Consider the following 22,860-nt stretch of genomic DNA (forward strand, 5'->3'; position numbering starts at 1 on the left):
TGAATCTTCTGAAACCAAATCCTCAGACCTGCAGAACTCAGTTATAAAACAGCGGGGTAAATTCTGAAAAGACAAATACTTATTTTTGCCTCATTTTGAAAAAATACAAGAAGATGCTAGGGAAAGGGTCTATAATTAATGATTGTATGATGAGAATATATGGATGGATTTCTCATTTTTCTGGCACTTGATACAACTTTTGAGATTGATCTGATTGAAATAACTAAGTCCCTAAACTGAGCTCTGAAGTAGGAAATTTACTCAAACTATTTAGTAGACTATAGTTTTCAAACAAAGGACATCTGGAGTCTATTTTAGTAGGGTTAGAGAGACAAATGTTATAGACAAATGAAAGAAATTTCCTCCTTTTAAGGCATGTAACAGATAGTTTATAGATTCTTGCAAGACAATTTTGCTCCATTCAATTTATATTTTAAAGCAACTTAAGGGTAGATTTAGATTTGAAAAAAATTCAAATCATGTGAAAGTACATGATATTCTTAGCAGTCAGTTCAAGTGCTTTAAATGAGTCACTTAATAATCTTGATGTAAGAATATTTTCTTTTAAGTAACATTTCTTTTCATTAGTTTAGGAATTGAAATAGAAGATTAAAGAAAATTCACACAGGATTTTCTTTTGAATGATCATAAATTATGTTCCAAATCAAAATAAAAATCAAATAAAAAGTTCTGTTATAATCTTGATTATTCATTATGGCACCAAACCAAAGAGACAATCTTAATTGTGCAGTCTGGATAAATGTGAATTCATAGTAACTTTTTTCTTTTTTTTCCAACAATTAATGTCAAAACACTTTCATTAAAAATATTTTTGAGGTCTTATTGACTTGCTTTTGCTGAATCTTTTACTTTTTTATAAGACCAAAACATATTTTACGTTCAGAAATTGACATCTGTCTGAAATACTAGCATAGAGACTTCACTCGCCAATAATGATAGCTCTATTTAGCTGAAAATAAAAGGAAGTTTTACCCATGGGAACAAAAAGTGGTCTCATTCTCCCATCTCAGAACTCAGAAAAGTTCAAAGCCATCAAAGGAGTCTCAGTAAGTGTCCCCAGGAGGAAGAAAGTGGCAGAGATTCAGAAACATTCTGAGAATCAATTCTAAGTGACATTGATGCTTTTAAGATGGTACTTTTGAAATTTGGAGAAGTAAGTGTTTGGAGTCAAGGATAAGAAAGCATCATCTCTCAGTGATGAAAATCATGACTCCTAAGAATGCATGGAAACTCTGTTGAGGACCAAACTCATCTGTTTGGTGAGAAAGCTAATGTTGTAGTTCTTGAGAACTCTCTCCAGATTACTAAAGCTGTTTTAATTCATAAATGAATTTTCATTCAAAATAGTGTATTTCTCTGTACATTAGTGAGGAGAGGAGGGAGCAAATATTCAAACAAACAGATACAGAGAAGAAAAGATCTAGGATAAAATGTAAGAGTAAAAATGTTTTTCCCTTTTGTTCTTTCAACTACTGTGTTTCAACATAAAGGTAAGGTAGTGAGAGTTGGTTTATTGGGTTGCTGTTTGTAAACACAATTGAAATTCCATAATAAAACTTCAAATGTATAACAGAGAAAGATTAATAGACATTTATACTTAATGTTTCATCTATCCAACCAATGTTCAAGTATTCAACATCATCCTGCACATAATAACAAAAGCATTAACACGAGTGATATTTTAGCTTATTTTCTTCTTTACTGAAAAATGTGCAGTCCTTCATACCACTCAAGTAGGTGAAGAAGAAACAGAAGAAAAAAAAGCAAAAATTATTAGTTAAATATCATAATGTATGAGTTATTTTAACCTTTACTTATCTCCATTGTGATATTCCTAAATTGTTTGTGATGTATCTTTTATAATTATGACTGATTTTATCACCTCACATGGTCATGAAGTACAGTCAAACATGGAATAACCCTGAATGACAATAATATTAATATATTTCTAGTCAGAGGGAACCTTTCACATGGTACTTCACCATGAATTTGACAACTGACAATGTCTCCCTTTCATTAACCAAGATTCTAATGAGTTTAACATCCTGTGGTAAAGGACAAGACTCAGAAGGAGGAAAGATGATTTCCAGTGTCATTTCCTCAGAGGATATAGCCCATCTTCTGTGAAGTCTTGGCCACAGTTAAAAATGTTTATTCCTCTTAGAGTGTCCATGTAATAAAAAGCATAATAACAAACAATTACATAATTACAAACATTTGCCTGAAAACAGGCAAATAACTACAAATTAAATGGGACAATAATGACAAATCCCAAGCTGATACTAGAGAGAGTAATTCCCCTTATTTATCTTCTACCTTTCAGAAGCAATAAAGGAACAAAAATGGAATCTGGAATCTTAAACTATTTTAATGGCATAACTAAAGCTAAGAATGTCCTATTAAATAGGACATCTGGACCATCAAAGTTTCTTTTACTAGAGCATTTCAGTGGCAGATGCTGATTCATTGTGATTTTATTTCATGTCTAGTGTTCTCATGTATTTTTAGCTTCCCCTTTCTGAGGGGATAGCTGCTGAGTCCTGGGTTCTCCTTAGACTCAAGGCTGTTTTTCCTGCAGAGGAGAGTCCCCAGCCTTTTGGTGGAGAGCATTTGTCAGGGTTGCAGGAACAGCACTGCCTTGACCCTGCTTCTTCACAGAATTCAAGGATGTGGCAGCATTCAGGGGAAGAGGTCTTAAAAACAGCCAGGCACCCAAGCTTGAACACACTTCAGTTGACCATGGACTAGGGCATCTCCCTGGAGGTCATTGCCCAATTATCAGAGAAGGGTGTGATGGAGAGTAGGGAAATCCCTTAGCAAAACCTCGACTCAAATGGACTTTTTAACTCCATACTGGGTGAGACTCAGTAATATGTAGATTGAATTTAAAAGCATTAAAACAACGCTTAACCAATTATTAAATCTTTAGTAAACTATTGCTGTGAAATAAACTTCACAACTGTTGCACACTTCTTTAAAATAATATTGACTATGATGATTTAAAGAACTTAGAATTACTTCTGATTACAGGTTAATTTATTATTGGATAACAAGCAGATAATCAAAAAAATTATCTATTTGTTAGCAGTAAGTTTTCTATCCATGCTATAATTAACTGATTTGCACATGCTATATTTTCTTTTCCTTGATTTTTTACATAAATTCCTCAAGTGAAAATGTACATTCAGAGCTATCTCTCACTGTATTTTAACGGTTCACCAAATCCTAGCCCCAACAGTATATCCATATTTAGACCAGAAAACATCTTCTAATTAATTCTGGCTTTTATTTTTCATCAAGACCTCTTTGAATATTTAAATCTTCATTTCTCATTCTTTGAGTTTCATAGGACTCTCAAAAGCCCTGTGTGGTTGGCAAGATAATCAATGGAAAAACATGAAACCAAAACAACTCAGCTTAGGTCCCTACCTCTGCTTATTTGATATGGTGGCTATAGTTAAAATTTTTTTTCTTCTAGGAGAAGAAAATATCTATATCTAAATATGAATGGTATCCTACAAGCTTTTCTTTAGTAAAAACATAAAGATGGGTATCATTGTACACATCTATGATACCAGAAACTTGGGAGGCTAAGGCAAGAGGATTTCAATTTGAAGGCCAGCCTCAGTAAACTAGTAAGACCCTGTCTCAAAATAAAAAAATAATAATAATAATTATCATTATTATTATTATTATTATTATTATTATTATTATTATTTTGTTTAAAGACTGAGGATGTAATTCTGTGGTGGAGTGCCCTAGGGTTCAATTTCCACACAGTTCTCACCACCCCCTAAAGAAAAAAGTCATAGAGAATAATTTAAAAAGCTATTTCATCCACTCAAATGTGGAAACTAAAAGAGCTGAGGGAGGTGGTGTAGAATGGGGGAATAGAGGAAAATGAACAAAAAACAGAAGCTGCAATTATTAAGGAGTAAACAACCAGCAATGGTAGAAAGGAGTAGAAAATAAGAGAAGGCAGGAATAGACTTTCTTCTAAGAACAGACACATGCCATATGGAACTTCACTGTACTAGATCCTCCTCCACAATCCCCTTAAGTAAGCTTTAAATGGAAAACGTATTTGATTCAAGTATATTTGCAAATGCTTACACACAGCAACTTTGACAACAAGATTTTGATGTAAAGAACCTTGGTGGCATGCTTGTAGTTTGAACAACTGCTCTCAAGATGTCCATAGCAACCTCTATCCATAGAGGAGGCAGGCTAGGTCTCAACACAGTAGCAGTTGTTTGACTTACCTGGCTGCAATCCGGCCAAGCTCTAGCAAACAGAGACAAACTTCTCGGGGTTGCTTGTGGAGGACTAGAAGACAAGACAGAAATAGATACATTTACAATAGAAGGGACTGTAAAGCAGCTCTACAAGGAACAGACTTGCTGATGACTGCTGCCCCTCCCCAGTTTCTCTTGATCCCAGAAAGTGAGCCAGTATTCATTTTGACACTCACAAGCTCTATCTTACTAGTTTTCAAGACACTGCTAACCCTTGCCCCCAAAAGCTGTTAGTCTCAGAAACTCTCACGCTAAGTAATTCTCATCCTGAACATATTTTTTAAAGGAGTTAATATTAGTAAGTCAATGTTAGATACATGGATAGCTGTCATTCTGATATTTAAAAACACACAACACACACAGACTAGATGTAAGACCATCCTTTTTAATATCTTGGATCCACCCTTTCCCAGTGATTCTAGAAAAAAGAATGCAAACAAATAAGGATACAAATTGTAAATTACTCTCCTTTATTAACTTTCAAAGAAGAATGTCAAGTGAGACTCTGAAATTTGGTGTCTTCTTCTAATCAAATATGATTATTAAATAATGTTTTAAAGAGATACTTTTAACTGTGTTTTATAAATATAAATCAATTTTGTAAATGTGTACCAGCCACCTGTGTTTATTAAATGAGCAAATTGGAAGATTTCTTTGAACTGATATTTCTATTTTAATATTATCTAATAACTTGATAATTCTGATTTACTGTAAATTTAATATAAATGTAGCTTTGGCTACATTTCATAATATTGACAAATCATACTTGTATTTGTTGAGCCTAATAAAAGCATGTACTGCTTAAGCAACCACTTTTAAAAGCTTGATCAAGATATTTTTAAAATGTTATTTGTCATTTAAGAAAAGGAAAAGAGATGTTGAAAAAATTTTTCTCTGAGGACACTCTTTACCAAGTTTTACAATTAGTGTTCTAATAAAATATTTGCTTATTAATAAACTTTAAGAAAAACAGCAATATTTTTAAATTCTTGAACATAGAATTTTGTAATTTTTCAGGATTATTTTTACTTCACTTAAACATTATAATTACTTCTCCTTACAAATTATGGCAATAACTGTATATGGCTCTCTGATATCATGATAGAATTTGCTAGAAATGCATATAAGTAGAAAATAATACTTTTACTTAAATAATAAAAGTATGTGATTCCATTTCGTTTTAAACAGACATGTGAATTATTCTAATTCCATCAGCAGTGTCACTTTAAAAGAATTGATTATGGAAACTAGGAATTAGAGAATATTTCTATTGTTGATGATACAAATTTTAGTTTTAATTGGTCACTGGGGAGTTATTACAATATTCTACTAAAGGAAGTCTTGAGTTACTTCTAATTAAAGATCCTTCATATAAAAAAATATTTACCTCTCTCATTTCAAATGAGCCAGATGACTGTGGCTAGAATAACAACTTTATAAGATTTTGTACATTAAATCAACTTCAGAGCAAAGTAACATCAGGATTGTAATATCACATAAACATCAGTTCCAAGCAGAGAACAATAACAAATATCATAAAAACTAAACAAATGAAAATCGATATTCCTGTCTTAATTATCAATTTATTTAGATTTGTAGTTTAAAACAAACAAGTAAACAAAACAAAACCTTGTCCACGACATAAAATAACAAAGAGTTCTGAGAGGGAGGAAGAACCCTATAAAAACCAAGAAACAGAAAGAAGCCTTGAAATACCCTGCTGATACCCTCATCTGAAGTGAAAGTAGTGTGAAGCTAGTAACTAAAGCCTCAGGAGCTTTAGGTACACTTTCATGCATTTCTTGATAGAAAAAGTGTCAAAATATAAACATTATTAGTGAATTGACTCAATGGTGTCAATGTGCAATCAATAACCAACTACAGGAAGTAATATTTGACACAGATATAAAAATACTTTAACCAACTTACACATATTCTGAGGATGATATAAGTATTGGTGTGTAAGTAGGTGTTTTATGAAAACTCAAACTCATTCTGAAGAAAAACAATAACAAGGGCCACATAAAAATGAAAATTTGTCATGAAGGATGCATCACTATTGTGGATCTCTTTGTTTCTTGTTTGTCAAATTAAACAGATTTCGCCTTCTAAAACCCAAATGTTGACTCTACATGGTCTTATAAGAAAATCCATTTGGCAAAATAAAAAAAAATAATATTTTTTTTCATTTTAACAGAACCAACCTATAAAATTTGACATGAACATCTCTCCCAGTGTAATATTTAAGGAAAATGCTGACAAAAACTTGTTTCACTTTCAAGTTTTCTTAGAAATACTGCCTTTAATAAAGTAATAAAATTGCTTCAAAATATACCTATATTATTGTTTCACAGGTTAATGACTTTTCAAACATTGGACATACCATGCCTGGCTTAATGTGCCCCCCCCAAAAAAAAATCAATGATTTATGACTAGTAAGGAATGAATGAGATAATCTAGAGGTGCATGATTTGGCACAATGACCAGATCTCAGTAATTCCTTAGTTACTATTATATCTCATAATATCAAGGACGACGATAATTACATGGTAGTGATAGTGGTTGAGACAATGCACAAACTGAAATAAGATTAATTTTACCTAGAAATGGCAAGAATTTATAAAAATAAGTATTGAATAATAGAAATAAGCACTCATATAACATTGTTGTGAAATTAAAATTCAAAAATTTTTAAGTAGTATGGGTATGTATAGTGTGCTTAAGAGTTGACTCTTATTTTTGTACAAAAGCAAGTTCTAAACTGAATTTAATAGATGGAAAGAATGTAATGAGGAAGTAAGGGGCAATGAAATTGACAAAATTATATTATGTGTATCTACAACTATATTACACCTAATCTTACTATTTTGTATATGTATAATATACTTATAAAAATAATATAGTATTTGTGGATTCAAGCCACAAATATCAAAGTGTGAGCTCTAATATTTACTACTTGTTTTATTTTGGGAAGTCATTCCATAAAATCTCACTTTTCTAAGGAAATAAGATACAGCCTACCTCACAATATTTTTTGTGATGATTAAACAAAACAATATTAATATATGCTTGGCACAGTACTTGTTAGGAAATGCTTGCCCAATATTAGCTCCCTTCATTATTCTTTTTTATTTTATTGTTTTTTATGATTTGCTTAAAGATCATTCTCATTTGCTTCAGCCACTGAACATTACTGTTTTTTCCTATGTATGTTTTATTTGTGCACATATAAAGTGTCAGACCCTACATGGTAGAAGAATAAATTCTGAAATGAAAGAAACAATTACTATGGGGATACAGTAATTTAGAGTAGGATCACTCTATGATAATGTGTATTTTTAAATATTTTATACTATATCAGAGATAGCACTAATTTCAATCAAGTTTTATGTTAAACACATAATTTTGGCCAGTATGTATAGACAGAAACAAAGTAAATATTCTTTAGTTATTATAAGTATATGTTAAATAAAAAGTTTAAGTAACAATTACAGTTGGACACATTTTATTTTCAAGACACCAAACATCCTACCATTAATTTTTCTTTGAGAATAATTCAGTTGAGTCTACAATCAATAAATTAATCAAACTGACTATTGTATAATTTGTAAAAACAAGTAATTGAATGCATATCTTTGTGATAGGATGATTAGAAAAGCAACTCTTGGTGAGTTGAATTTGAGCTAAAACCCTTGCATTAAGTCATCTGTACCATTAATTTATACATATTTATTCATTTTGTTTTTAAGCAAAAATTTTCACTTCTCATGAAATTTATGGTAGGAACAATTTTTTCCCACTACATCATTACAATACTGCTGTGTATTAAGGGTGGGAGAGAACCTTCATATTCTTGTCTGTTCCTCTGAGTAAATTATTTTTAACAAATAAAAATCTCTGTAGTCAACAGTGATTATTATGCAAAAGGTTTTATTCACTAGATGCTTTTAAGAAATAATCAAAACCAAAATCAAAGCAAATTATAAGGTAGAACACCTCTGAGAAAAGTAATACAGATCCCCATTCAAAAATATGTGTCCAGAGACTCAATCTTATAACCTAGATTCTATAAAAATCTCATGGGCATCAAATGTCAGATGGAATGCTGCTTGCTCCAGGAATAGAAAATGAGGCTTTCCACTAAAGCAAGGGGTAGAGTTTCAATGTCACAGAATCTGCAAGGATAAAATGCATTAGACCATGAATGTATAGTGTAGCTAAATATATTAAGTTTTAACAGATGGGCAAAGAAATGGAAGCATGAAAAATCTGTTGTCCATTTGGTTTCTATATAAGTAGAGGCTGCAATATTTATGGTAATATTGAAAAGAACTGTTTTCTGGCTTTTTATTTAGGAAGAAAACTATATATATATTTCACCTTGATGGAGTTGAATTATGAAGAATATCATAAACTAATGGCTTTCTGCCTTTGTAGAGCAGAGGTTTTTAAAAATTCAAAGTGGTAGAATAGACAATATAGGAGTCTATAAGTCAGAGGAATCAGTTTATATTCAGTGCTCCTAATTTTCTCATATCCCAAACAGGTGTCACACCTTTTACCTGCTTTCCTTCCAAATTAATTATGTGTTGAGAGCACTTGGAGCATGATAAACACTTAGTAAGCATTACATCCCTAGTAGAGAAGAGGGGGTCTACAGATAAGCAAAATTAGCTTCACATGGGAATTTCACAGAAATACAATTACCAGGTCCAATTTCAGCCCTTGTCGGGGTCTGCACTCTTAAAAGTTTTCCAAGTGATGAGTACATACATTAAAGTTTGATAGGCACTGTGTGAATCGATATGATAACAATAAGCATAACATAATTCTTATATGTATTTTGCTTAAAAATATGTTCTGTAATACATGAAAAATGTTCTATAAATGTGAAGGCTAACACTTATGACTATGATGATGAAGATGAATGGAGGGAAATCAAATTCATAAACTAGATTAGCCTTTAGTGGATATTATGGGCATTTCTCTCCTGCCAGGATCTACAAGAAAAAAACAACTGCTCCCTAAGTCTCATCATTCTGAGGAAGATCTACACAGAAAACTATGAGTTTCAATGTAGGAAGCAATTACGGATAGAAATTAACAGTCTGTAACACTCACCTGAAAGTGTTTGATTTCCAGAATAATAAGAAAATAGAAAAACAAAAAGCAAGCCAACAAAAAAACCTGATCTGAAGCTAAGAAGGAAAAAGCAAACAAGGAAAAAATTCGAAATCTCATTAATACTGAATGAGTAAAATTTTTCAAAATTAATAGTAGAATGATTTAAAATATAATATGGCATCCAAAATAGAAGTCACATAAAGAGTATCCACTCATAATCACATCAGTGAAGGAAACTCTAGAATAGAGTGTATGCATTTAAGTGCTTTTGCCTCTACATTGAGAAATGACCTGAAATGGGGGTGCCCTGTTCTTCTCCAGCACTCAGCATTCCTGTTCAATTCATAGACTACGTCACTATCACTCAGAACAGCAATGTGAGGCAAGAGTCTTTCCTAAGTTGATTTATTATTTATGTTTCATTTTTGCCTTTAACTTAATCCTACAAACATTTAAAATTAGCCCAAAATATAAATTTCTCTAACATAAGGACATGATCTTTTGAGTTGATGGAGCTCAATTTTTGTTTTGTTTTGTTTTTGTATCAAGGATTGAACTCAGGGACACTCAACTACTGGTTCACATTCCCAGCCCTATTTTGTATATTATTTAGAGACAGGGTCTCACTGAGTTCTTAGCACCTTACTTTTGCTGAGGCTGGCTTTGGACTCACGATCCTTCTTCTTCAGCCTCCCAAACCACTAGGATTTTAGATGTGCAACACCATTCCTAGCTATGGAGTTCAATTTTAATATTACCTGAACCACTTAAGATCTTGATATATTGGGCAAGTGATTTAATTCTTAAAGACTCAGTTTCTTATTTGTAAAATGAAGATTTGGGGGAGAGTGCATATGGTAACCTATTGGCATTGCTTAGCTGCCCTTTACTGAGAATAGAGCTATATCCATCATACATTATGGCAGAGAAAATTCAATCCTGGAAAAGAGAGAAAGATGCCCACTTCCCTAATTCAACCTGAACTTGTCAAGTCCTTGATGAAACCATTATTCTAGGGAGACATTCAGCTTTCTCTCAACCAGACTCAATATTGTTCTCTCTTACATTTTTTCTAGAATAGGGGAATGACTAGATTTGAAAGGAATTCTCTGAGTTCAAAAGTAAAAAGTGAATTAATGCTAATAAAATAAATACTTTTTGAAACAAAAATATATTTTTTAAAAAAGGGGAGTTCTAAAGGAAAATGAGCCTGGGGAAAATATTGAGTTAACCTAGAGCTGAATGGTGGCACAAATTGTTATCCTATGTTTACTAATAAACTTGTTATCCTTCACATAAATACTGTTACAGTCCTCAATATAGACAACAAGAATAAGGGGTGACTTATCACACACCAGAAAGCAGGCAAGGATTCTTTTTCTGATGCAACCAGTGACTTTAGAGTACAAAATGGAAAAGGTTAATGTTCAAAAATTCACACGCAAGCCATTTCACTTTTGCGCAGAATCATCAAAGCAATACTGCAAGTAGTAAAATACTGATGATGTTTGGTAGAACAAACGATTTTGTAAAACTGTGTTATCAGAGTGATGCATCAAAAGAAGACAATATTTATAACAAACACAAACACAGGAAACAAAACTTAAAAGTCATAGTCAAAACAAATCACACACATTCACATGCTACACAGCACATAGCAAACCCTTTTCTTGCTGAGTAGATTCTTTCTCAGAGAAATAGATGCAGAATAGTCACAGGCCTCCAAATCCTATAATTATCCAATAACACAATGATATTGACACAATTATGGCAAGCAAAACAGTGTGAAACTTAAAGTATTGCCCATCCCCCTTCTTTCCATCTCCCCAATCACCAAAATAAAGAAAAATAAACAAATCTGTGGAAAAAAGGTTAAATTGATAATTTCTAAACTGGTATGCCAATGTATTAGATATAAATCTCATAAATAAAAGCATTACTAACTGAAAACTGGTTTATATCTTTAAGAATCTTAGAAACAAGTCTCATAAAAGCATCAGTGTCATGACATATACTGTTTTTAAGCTGAAAATAAGTCATCGATTTTTTATCTTAAGATGTAAAAATGAGCCACATAAAAACATTCAGCATAATTCTGGAAAGGCAGTATAATATTTAAATTAATATTTTAAAAATTATTATATAGTGTCAGGAAGATTATTGATCAATAGAGTCGCATAACTTCCACATCTCTTTGAAACTAAGAACAGAAATGCTTATACATCTAAACACCTTTGGTTTTACTCCACAATTAAAAATTCTTTTCTTTTAAAGTAATTATTGAGAGTCTATTTTGTATTTAAGAAACTATAAACTTTTAAAATTCAAGAAAATATGCATGGTCATCATTTTAACTTAAAGCACAAAATCCTAAACACCTTAAAGTCTTTAATAAGGTTAATTATCAATCTTAATATATCAGATACATGAAAACAAAATTTCCAGGCATTAATTTGTATGTCAACAATGTTTGAACAGTAGGGGTCAGGGTGAGCATTACTTGTGGATCATAGGTTAGAATATGCTCCACAGTGTGTACAGAAATCTATATTCTCTCTTAGAATTGCTGATTATGAAACAATTTCATAATCACAGGAAACGCAGTTTAACCTCAACAATATGAAAAAGCCTTTATAATATGCTGATGTATAAAATTATGTGTCAATAAACAATTCCCTATGCAGGTTGGTCCAATTATACTTAGCATAAATAAAATTAATCATTCATATTTTGTTACATGCCATAACTCTTTACTATCTGAAGTTTGTTAATAGAAAAGTGAAGAAAATATAATTTCTAACTCTATTATTTTTTCTCTTTTGAATTATGAATATGAATTTTATATATACTATATATAAATATATACTATCATGTTCTTAGTATGTATTTTTCTCATATTCTTAAGTGGTTTCATGAATATTATTTTTTATTAGCATCTATTGATGACTATAATTTGTTTAAACTAATGTCAACTATCAGAACTGTTTATTTTTAAGTTGTTTCAGTGGACATTTTGGTGCCTATCTCTTCTTTTCTTCAGATAAGGTTTTAGAAATAGAACACTTTAAAAGTTTATAAACATTTCTGAGGTCTTTGATGTGTAACATTAAACTTCCCTAAGAGAAGGACTACTGATTCCCAATTTTTTCATCAATTCATAGAAGATCCTATTTTCCAGTACACTCACCAACACCAAATACCTAATTTTCTTAATTTTGCGAATTTTTCACAGTTTATAATTCCATTTACCTTATCACTAAGATGTCCAACATTTTGACATCTTAGGTGGATTTCTGCAAGCCTGACCTCTGTCCATGTTCTTATTGGCTCATTTCTAAAACACTATTCAGGGTATAGTTAACTTACAACCTAAGAATGGACATTTCAGAGGAAAAATTATCGTTCAAAACTGTCATGGAAAAGAGTTATAGATGATAAATTGCAGTGTATATACTGTACGTGATTGTATGTGGCACAGGAAGACATCTGCCAACAATCATATCTACAAGAAGCAAGAGACGCATGTGCCATCAGTAGCTGCAGACACCCCTGCACCAGACATCCCTAACACCACTTCCCCCACCCACGGAGGCTTCATGTTATTAGCTGTGTGGGAAGAGAAAAGGTTGAGATGTGAATTACAATCTTCTCCCAAATAATTGTACAGAAAAGCACTGCTGCAAAGGGTAGCATATCAGTTGCCACCACGATAAGGATGCTTTATGCAGGCAAAGACTTTGAACAGCAGAAAAACAGAAGCCTTTTCACACACACTTAGTACAGAGATCTACTTTATCATTCATTCAAACACTTTTACCCCCTTCATCAGGGGCATCTTTTCATTTGATTTGTGGTTTTAAACATTAGGACACAAAGAATGTTCTTCATCTGGTGAGTCATTGAAATGAAATCTTAAGGTAAGAAAAAAAAAAAAAAAAACTTGCCCTAAATTCCCTTTCAAAAGTGAAGTGTGAAAAGACATCAAGCAGAGTACACAGTGTTATTGTGTAGGAAAGTCAATTCTGCAACTACAGAGTTCAAGGCTAGCAGCCACAGCTCAATCACTTCCTCACCCAAGGTGAATAATAAGAAAAATCCAAGGAGAAAGGATTCCACTTGGGAAAATGGAATTTGTCATTGTCCTTCCTCTTGATTATCATTAACATCTATGGGCACAGCTGTTTCCTTTCTCTGACTAATCCTAAAGTCAATGCTATAATATCAGCCCCCTCCTTCTGTATCCCAGGGCCTATTATACATCACCTCATGTCCTTATCTGAGAAGGAAAAATTTCGAATTTATCTTTTAATTTAGTAGCAAACTGCAGCCTCATTTCTTGATTTAGTTTGGAACTGAAAAGATTAAAAATGATTTTTCAATTTTAAAAGCATTGAAATTTTGGTTTTAATAGCTTTCTGGGATATTTAAATACATTTTAACTGTAAGTTACAAGCTAAGTTATAGAAGAGAATCAAAACTGAGTACTTTAATGGACAAAATACTCAAAAGTTTATATAGATTACATATATATATATATATATATATATATATATATATTTCTTTATATAATATTAGTTTGTTTGTCAAACATGGTAAATAAGTAAAGAAGTGACAAAATTCCTCTTGACATAACTATACATGCTACAAAGTATAAATTTACCTACCAAGGTGATCCTAGAATTTGCTTTAGGCTTTGTAGCAACAGAATAGAGTATTAAATTGGACTTTAAAAAGTCACCAGCGGTGCAGGAGGCTGGGACAGGAGGATCACAACTTCAAAGCCAGCCTCAGTAATGGCAAGGCACTAAGCAACTCAGTGAGACCATGTCTCTAAATAAAATACAAATAGAGCCACCTAGCTAGGTGGCTCTACTTTGTATTTTATAGTGGCTCAATGGTTGAGAGTCCCTGAGTTCAAAGCCAGTTCCAAAAAAAAAAAAGGATCATCAAATTTAAAAATGCAAATAAATAAACACTAGAACCTTGGACTATAGAAATATTTCCAAAAGAGAAAATTTAGGATTAGACTGATTGTTCTGTCTGAAAATTTATATTAATTCAAGTAACATCATAACTCATGGATTATGAGACAAGGTCATGTTTACATTTATAGCTCTCTGTAACTCACTTGATTTATAGTAATAAATGGAAAAATGTTTCTTTAATAAAAACCTTTTAAAATGAACAAACTAATTAATATTAAAATAAAGGATTTTTCCCCTGTGTGGCAATTCTTTGTCAATGTAGGAGCACTCCAGAATTTCATACCATGACATTAATTGTCCACACACTCAGTGCAGAACATATTGAGTACATTCTTTGTGACTGAGACTTGGAGATGCATATGTATATGCGTGTGTTCATATGTGTGTGAGTGTGTGTATACATGTATATGTATATCACATACATGTATATCACGTATGTGATATACGTATATACATAGATACGTGATATACAAATATGTGTCATATATTTCAATTTCTTTTATTTTATATGTTGAAATGGTAACACTCAAAGTCCAATTATAAGCATTCAAGCTGCACACTATTGTGAATGGCACACTACTGTGCAATTATTTTGGTTCATATTTCTTTCCGGTCTAAAATGTCTCCCAATCTCAGATTAATTCAATGTTAATATTTGGTGTTATGAGATTTTGTAAATTATATATTTGTAAAACTTCAGGCAAAAAAAACAGAGTTTTCTTTTTCCTTTCACCAAATGTTGTCTTTCTTTACTTAGTTCCACTTCACTAGAGAGGTATTTTAATTCTGATATTCTCCATATTAGAGTTATCATGCAGTAGAACCCACACAGGAGGTTGGAATATTCAATTCCAGGGTATTGGGTACTGTTGAAACACTAAATAGTCCAATCATGGGCTTTCTTCAATGAAAATGCAAAAGCTCACTCTTTGATCTGGAAATAGACTTGCCAAAATTCATTAAGAAAAAAACCAGCAATCTAGCAAGTGTTAACAATCTAGTAAGTGCCTTTTATTTCATTATGTTTGATTATCTCCATATCCTCCTTTCATTATTTTTATTATTTTAATATCCTCCTTTCATACTTGATTTCTATCTCTCTAGAAAAATAAACAGACAAATATATAAACTAACAAACTTCAATTCCCACAAAAATGGAGCTGATGGCAGACACAAAGTTTTCATATTTCATCAAGGAGAAAGGAAAACGTTTTCATGGCTGGATAATACATACCTACCCTTCTGACCCAACTAGAGCTTCATAGTAAAATGTAGTCCTGTGCTTTCAAACAATGACCAAGTTTGCATTACTTGCTCACATTTTTAGCTTGGAAAGGATTATGCCACCTCTGTTTCTATTCTTTTATCCATAAGGTAAGCAATAGTAAGAAGACATATATATTTTTCCACAAATATAGTGGGACAAGTTCACAAGAGATCTACAAGTTTACAGCAAACTCATATTTTTAAAGATAAAAATATGTGTAATTCCATAATACAGCAAAAAAGGATTAATATCTACTAAGACAACAACAATTTAAATATTGTATCAACTAAATTTCTGAAGGAAATACATACCCAGACCTTCAGATTCAAATAGACATGTTTCATCCACACCTAAATCTCGGCACCAGGATAAGAAATTTGCTGTATTATCTCGGGCAAAAAAGGAGCCTGAGGGTGCACTGGCTTTGCATGGAATCTTCTTCAATGGAAGACTCTGAAAAAATAAAGAAATTTCACTCTGGTGGAATATCTGGCAAAGTCATCACTATAACAAATTAAAAACATGTTTACATTTTCAAGAAAATGCTTTGGCATGACATCACATCAAAAATGAGTTTATGAAGAATTACAGAAAAGAAAATGTAATGCTCATGACACTTACCTGGCCTTAAGACACATGAAAAGTCTACGCCTGCAAGCACACACCCTTGCCTTTTTAGTACTTTGTAGGAAATATGTGTAAGTCTATTTCTTGGCTCAGATTGCTTCCCTATTTCTTCTTTTTCTTTGTTTGTTTTGCTTTCTTTTTCATAAAAGTATTCTGTCAATATTTTTCAAAAAGTATTTATAAATGTTTTCATCACTTGTGAAACAATACAAAGGTTGTAATGAAAATTACGTATGCATGTAAATTTATATATACACCTGTATGTATTCTTATGTGTATACATACAAATTTATCATAAAAATTTCTCACGAATTATAAAGTCATAAGACAGTATCAAAACTTATATAGAGGGGCTGGAGTTGTGGCTCACTGGTCAAGTGCTTGCCTAGCATGAGTGAAGTCCTGAATTCGATCCCCAGGACCACATGAAAAGACTAAATAAACAAAATAAAGGTATTATGTCCATCTACAACTAAAAATATTAAAATAAAACTTATCCAGAAGTGTTCATACTGGTACTAAGAGAGGCATATATTAAAATTTTTAAAAAAATAACATCATACAGTATTTCTTCCAAATTATTGACTTTTAATCCATAGAATACAGCTTCACTCTATAAAATAAAGATAATTCTCATTTGAACTATGCTTTTTGACATTGAAGAATACAATTTATATTTCGCATTGTTTCATTCTTGAGATAAGAACACTCTTAATCATGGATGTGATCCTGGACGAATATTCTTATTAACAGTCACTTATAAGATTTGCACCAGGCAATCACCCTTGGCACTGTGCTAAGAGTCATAGTTATGTTTTCTTTAACAGGATACAACCAGTTTCCAGGGCACTGCATGAAGCCATAAAAAGTGATTCTATGTGATGCATAAGATTGAGTCAAGTGTTTGGATAAACTGAGCTACAGAGCCTTACCTCAAAGAGCAAAATGATAAAGGGTGAAGGAATAATTCATACCTTAAATAATTCATACTTATTGTGTCCCTTATTTACTGGGAACATGTAAATGTAATAAACAACTCAAGATTATTAAATTCATAAACAAGAATGGCTATAAAAATTTTAATAGTGGCCTAAGTAGATTGGTGAAATCCTCTTTACATCAAATTGTTACCAGAGTTCTTCATGCTCAACAATTTTGAGACAACAGAACAAAAATATTCCATTACCATATTTCTCAAAGGCTGTAGCTGTTTAACCTCAAAGATCGATCTCCTTTTTTGCAGAATAAATTTGATTTTGTTAGATAAAATCAAAGTTTTGACAGGGATATGCAAACATTTATACAGATACACACTTTAAGCACAATAGTTATACAAACTATAGATGGTGTTGCCTATAGAATAATCTCCTTAACAGATTTGGTCCAGGTTTTCAAAGAAATGCTTGTTATACAAGTTGCAAAACTAACCATAATGAACACATCATGTCTCTTACAAAGTATTTTGAAAATCAATTAGTATTTTAATTTGAAAGTGAAATACATCTCTTTAAATCTAGCAATTTACTTCTAATATGTTATACAGACATAATGGCATTAGTTCTTAAAACACATGTACAAGTATAGTTCTTACAATACTGATTGACTAGAAAAAAATAGAATATGTCAAGAGAGGGATGGTAGATAATATATACAAGTACAATGGAACTCTATGTAATCATTTAAAAGGAAAAGACAAATAACTGTACCTGTACTGAACCACAAACATATTCAAGTATACTCTTAAAGCAGTATCAAATTTGCAAACAGATATGTGTACATGTATACACAAATAAATGACCATGTACAATGTCCAAATCCTTATAAATATGTTGTACTTTATACTTATAAACACACAGAGATATACATATATATGCATATATATAGTTATTATAGACTATAAACATTACTATCAAACCAAATAGGAGTCAAATTGATGTTAATTACCTTTGAGGAAGGGATTGATTGATACATTGAGAATCACTTCTTATTTTATATAATCCTAAAAAAAGTAGTAGGATTTTGATTGTCTTATATTTTATCAATATTTTCAAACAATAAAACCAAGATGGATGAATTATGTCAGCCAAAACATTATTTCAATAAAAGGATTTTCCCCAAAATATGTCCAAGAATTGCCTGTAAAGCTGTCTCATAATGTGAATAAAGCAATAAAGATTAATTTTAAAATAACATAAATAAATCCAAACACTGAGCTATTTTAACATCAACTTCCTATATCCCTGGCATGGGGGTGGGGGGCAAGATTTTGAAACCATTTCAAATCAATGAATGTGTTTACATACAAGAGCTACGTTCTAAGAATTAATACTTGACATGAGTAAGGTCTGCTAAAGGGAATTAGATGCATGATGTATGTGGAAAAAAGGAATGCTATATTCATATTGCTCTGAGGAAGCAAGAGATTGATCTGACACTTAATTTACCAAGGGGCTAATTTTAGAGAATACTCACAGGGAACATGTTCTCAAAAATTGTTTAACCTACTCTTTAAGAACTTTCAAGGACAAGCACCAAGGGAAAAAAATGAAGGCATTTTCCCCCTATAAGTTTGAAGTCTTTACAAAACCATCTACATATCATATTCCAGAATCTAAATATTTATTTAAAATCCAATGCAATCATATTTAAAGACCATTTATTTTATTAGGACCAATAAAATTAAAGCTGGCTATATCAGTATTTCATAACTCGGGAATTTCCAATGCAGAGGAAGTCAGTATTGATCTAATTACATGGCATTCAGGTGATTCATGGAATACTTTAGTGCTTCTCTATCAATGAAATATTAGAAAAGAGTAAACACTAAATACTTTAGTGCTTCTGTATCAATGAAATATTAGAAAAGAGTAAAAAGAGTAAACTAAGGAATAGAATGTTCCAATCTTCATCCAGATGAAACAACTTTCTGGAAGAATTTTTAAGTCACCTTCACTAGTCAAAATGAATCACACATAGAATCTATAGAGTGCATTACATTGAAGTAGGAATAAGGATTGCTCACAGTCAGAGAGCACCGGTGCACAGCTTATAAAACTAGATGTTCTTTTTTTTTTTTTTTTTTTTTTTTGGTACTGGGGAATGAACCCAGGGGCACTTAACCACGGAGGCACATTCAAGCTCTCTCTCTCTCTCTCTCTCTCTCTCTCTCTCTCTCTCTCTCTCTCTCTTTTTTTTTTTTTTTTCTTATATACATTTTATCTAGAGACAGGGTCCCACTAAATTGCTTAGTGCCCAAGTTGCTGAGACTAACTTTGAACTTGGAATCGTCCTGCCTCACCTTCCTGAGCCCATGGGATTGCAGGCTTGCACCACCAGGCTGGGCAGGACCCGATATTCTTCCTGGTTGTATAGCAACCCAAAGCCCATGAGACAAGAGTCTTTCTAGAGTTTTGGAGAAAAATTCTTGATTTCCCTCCAATTAAAGAACAAATGATTCAATACTAGTAGCATTCAAAACATTTGAAACTAAAAAATATTTTTAGATGACTTACACAAAGATATTTGTTATGTTTTGGAGACTTTCTGTTCTATGATTTTTTTAACATGTAAATTTCTCTTAGTTCCCATGACAATCTGGGAAGAACATCCAACCCTATAATCTTTTCTTTCCTAATAAAGATTAAATTAAGGCAAACAGATCTATGGAATGAAATCAACTTTTCATCTTCCAAAGAAAATCTTGGGAAGAGCAGATTTAGAATACAAAACTGCCTTTAGGAATTTTAGAAACATATACTCAAATAACTGAGGAGTTGACAGTTATGGACAAGAATATCTTAGATGCAAAAACAAAATAAAACAACAACAAAACCCCACTAAACCTATGGCTTTCAAAGAGAACCTGCATGTGTAGAACACCTGATATGTCTTAAATATTCTCTGAAGAATTCCTATAAGCAATGGAATTTAATCCACTGCATCTCAGGAAAATTACTTGCTAGGGCTTTGGAGTCCAATTACTTGAGTTAATACTTGGCTATATCATCTCTGTGCTGTGATATCTCATGCAAGTTATTTGAAGTCTGTGTCTCAGTCTTCTCTTTTATAATTTAATTCTGTGACAATAAGTCTTCAGTAACTACTATCCACTAACATTGTTACCAGTGCAAGTAAAAACATATCAAATTACCTATGATTTCCTTTTCTCATAATTTCTTGTAAACATTTTAATTGTTCATTATGGTTGCAAGAATTCAGAAAAAGACTGGCAAACAATGGATTTCTTCACACATCTATCCTAAATTTAAACTGAGCTTCTGGAACAGTTTTCTAGTACTGAATAGTTTTCTGTGATAACTAATGCATTAAATTCTATTGAGCATTTGAACTATAGTGAGTGTGGCTAGTGAATTAACTATTAATTTTGCTTTATTTTAGTCTAATTAAATTTCAATAGTCATATGTGGTTTCCAGCCCTCATACTAGATAGCACATTCATAATGTGGAAAATAAAATCATTACTTGGAGTTTTATAGTTTACTATTTGACCACTTGACTAGTTCCTCTGTGTGTAATAACTGAGGTAGACAAGTGTGCTGGTCACTTATGAAGACTCTGCTTATTGGTGTAGTGTGCAGAATTGTTATGTCCTGGTTATGGTGTCATAGTTGTAATTAGCTTCAAAAAGACAGTAGTGACTAATTTATTTTTTCACTCATATAATAATCTACATCTGGAGAACTAGGATCTTATTTAACATTATGGTACCTCTTTGACAAACAGGTGATTTATGCACTTGAGAGACTTGATTTGCTGTGTGAAACTTATGGTGGGTTTAGGAAGAAGGGAACCAGTGCTATAAGTGCCTACCATTCTCTGGGAACACGCAAACCTAGTTTAGATAGTTTATCCTCTTGAATTCACAAAACACAATATCACAAGTTAAGTAAATACAACTATGTTCATTTTTCATCTAAACAAACTGGGCTTACACAGAGTTCAAATCAAAGCATTCCATCTTTATATCCATACACTTTTAACTACTCCGAGATAGCTCACTGGAGCCTTAAATTTAATATACTTTAACATTTGATTTATTTCACAAATATTTGGCCAAGTAACCTTAAGACAAAGAATTATATCTGTCATCTATTCAAGCTTTGTGGGGGAAAAAAGACCAAGAAAATGGCATCTTTAATTCCTCTATATTGTGAATGGAAAATTTAATACTGGTACTTTAAATAATTCATTCTTCACAAAAATTTAAGACACTCATTCCCCTTGATCACATCAAGTAGACATTTCAGATATAAAACAGTGGAAGTCCTGGTACTTGCCAAGAACTAATATCTTTCCTTTCCAAAGGGCATATAGAATGTACTGTTCAAATATGCAGGCAATAAAGTCACACTTTCCATCACGGAAATAATGTTTCCATTTGTATCCCATGCTGCCTTGAGTTTCACTATATATTTTATTGAAAAATAATCTCATTCAGTAAAATTATTTCATTTGAACATTCACAGTACCAAGGTGTCTAACTATAAACACCAAGAGTCTTTAGAGAAGATGAAAATACATTCTCTAAAATCAAAATTATATACATTTTTTAAGGTAAGTAAAAATGAAATCTTTCTAGTATCATAGCCTTCTCCTCAGGACTCTACAATAAGACCTTATGCCTCAAGCAGTGAGCTATGGTTTAGTACAGCAGTAACTGGATGTACTAAGCTTGAATTCCAAGTGGACCTCCCCCTTTTTCCCTTTCCAGGATAAATTCCACATTATAGATATCAAGTCTTATATCAAAATATTAATATATTTTTCATGCTGTGATATTATAACAGTACTCATATCATAAAAAAAGAAATATGATAAATGGCTTCTTACAGAATTTTGGTGTACCTTTCTTCCCTGCCAAATTATGAGGATTCTCACTTAAATAACAGAGTTAGCAAATAAGTAAAGCATTTTGAATTATTTGAAAGAATTTCTGGCATGTTATAAAATTATGTTAGAAGTGTGAGGTAGACAAGTGTGCTGGTCACTTAGGAAGAATCTCCTTATGAAGACCAAATGAAAAACAAGTCTAGTTCTCAAACTTCAGGTGTAAAAGAGGGGGTAGACAATAAAAGTTACTATGTAAACGAGTTGAAATTTTACATTTACTGAAAAACTTTCCCAGAATGTTTATAGCACATTTATTCATAATTACTAACACTTGAAGGTAACCAAGAAGGACATCAGCAGGTGAATGGGTAAATAAAAAGTGGCATGGTGAGATAAGAAAATATTCAGTAATAAAAAGAAATAAACTATCAAGCCATAAAAAGACACAGAGGAAACTTAAATGCATATTACTAAGTGGAAGAAGTCAATCTAAAAAATGCTACATAATGGATGCCTCTACTTGTTTAACAAACTGGAAAAAGCAAAACTAAGAAGACAGGATGTATAACCAATGTGATCCTGCAATCTGTACACGTGGAAAATGAGAATTCATACCCTATTTGAAGCAAATGTATGATATGTCAAGATCATTGTATTGTCTTCAACAAATGGGACTTACTCAAACTAAAAA

At 32.0% G+C, this 22,860-nt stretch overlaps 1 protein-coding gene across 2 annotated transcripts in view; it reads right to left on the reverse strand.

Annotated features, from left to right (window-relative positions):
- The window catches only part of Gas2 (growth arrest specific 2), a 116,036-nt gene that overhangs the window by 60,418 nt on the left and 32,758 nt on the right, over positions 1 to 22,860 (reverse strand). For both annotated transcript variants that reach the window (XM_027936642.2, XM_071616330.1), the window contains exons 3-4: positions 16,004 to 16,145; positions 4,284 to 4,347 (exon numbers count right to left, since the gene is read on the reverse strand). In XM_027936642.2, the coding sequence (XP_027792443.1) occupies positions 4,284 to 4,347; positions 16,004 to 16,145 (206 nt within the window). The remainder of the gene's footprint in view (positions 1 to 4,283; positions 4,348 to 16,003; positions 16,146 to 22,860) is intronic.

This window comes from Marmota flaviventris, chromosome 9, assembly GCF_047511675.1.
Source record: "Marmota flaviventris isolate mMarFla1 chromosome 9, mMarFla1.hap1, whole genome shotgun sequence".
Taxonomy (NCBI): Eukaryota; Metazoa; Chordata; class Mammalia; order Rodentia; family Sciuridae; genus Marmota; species Marmota flaviventris.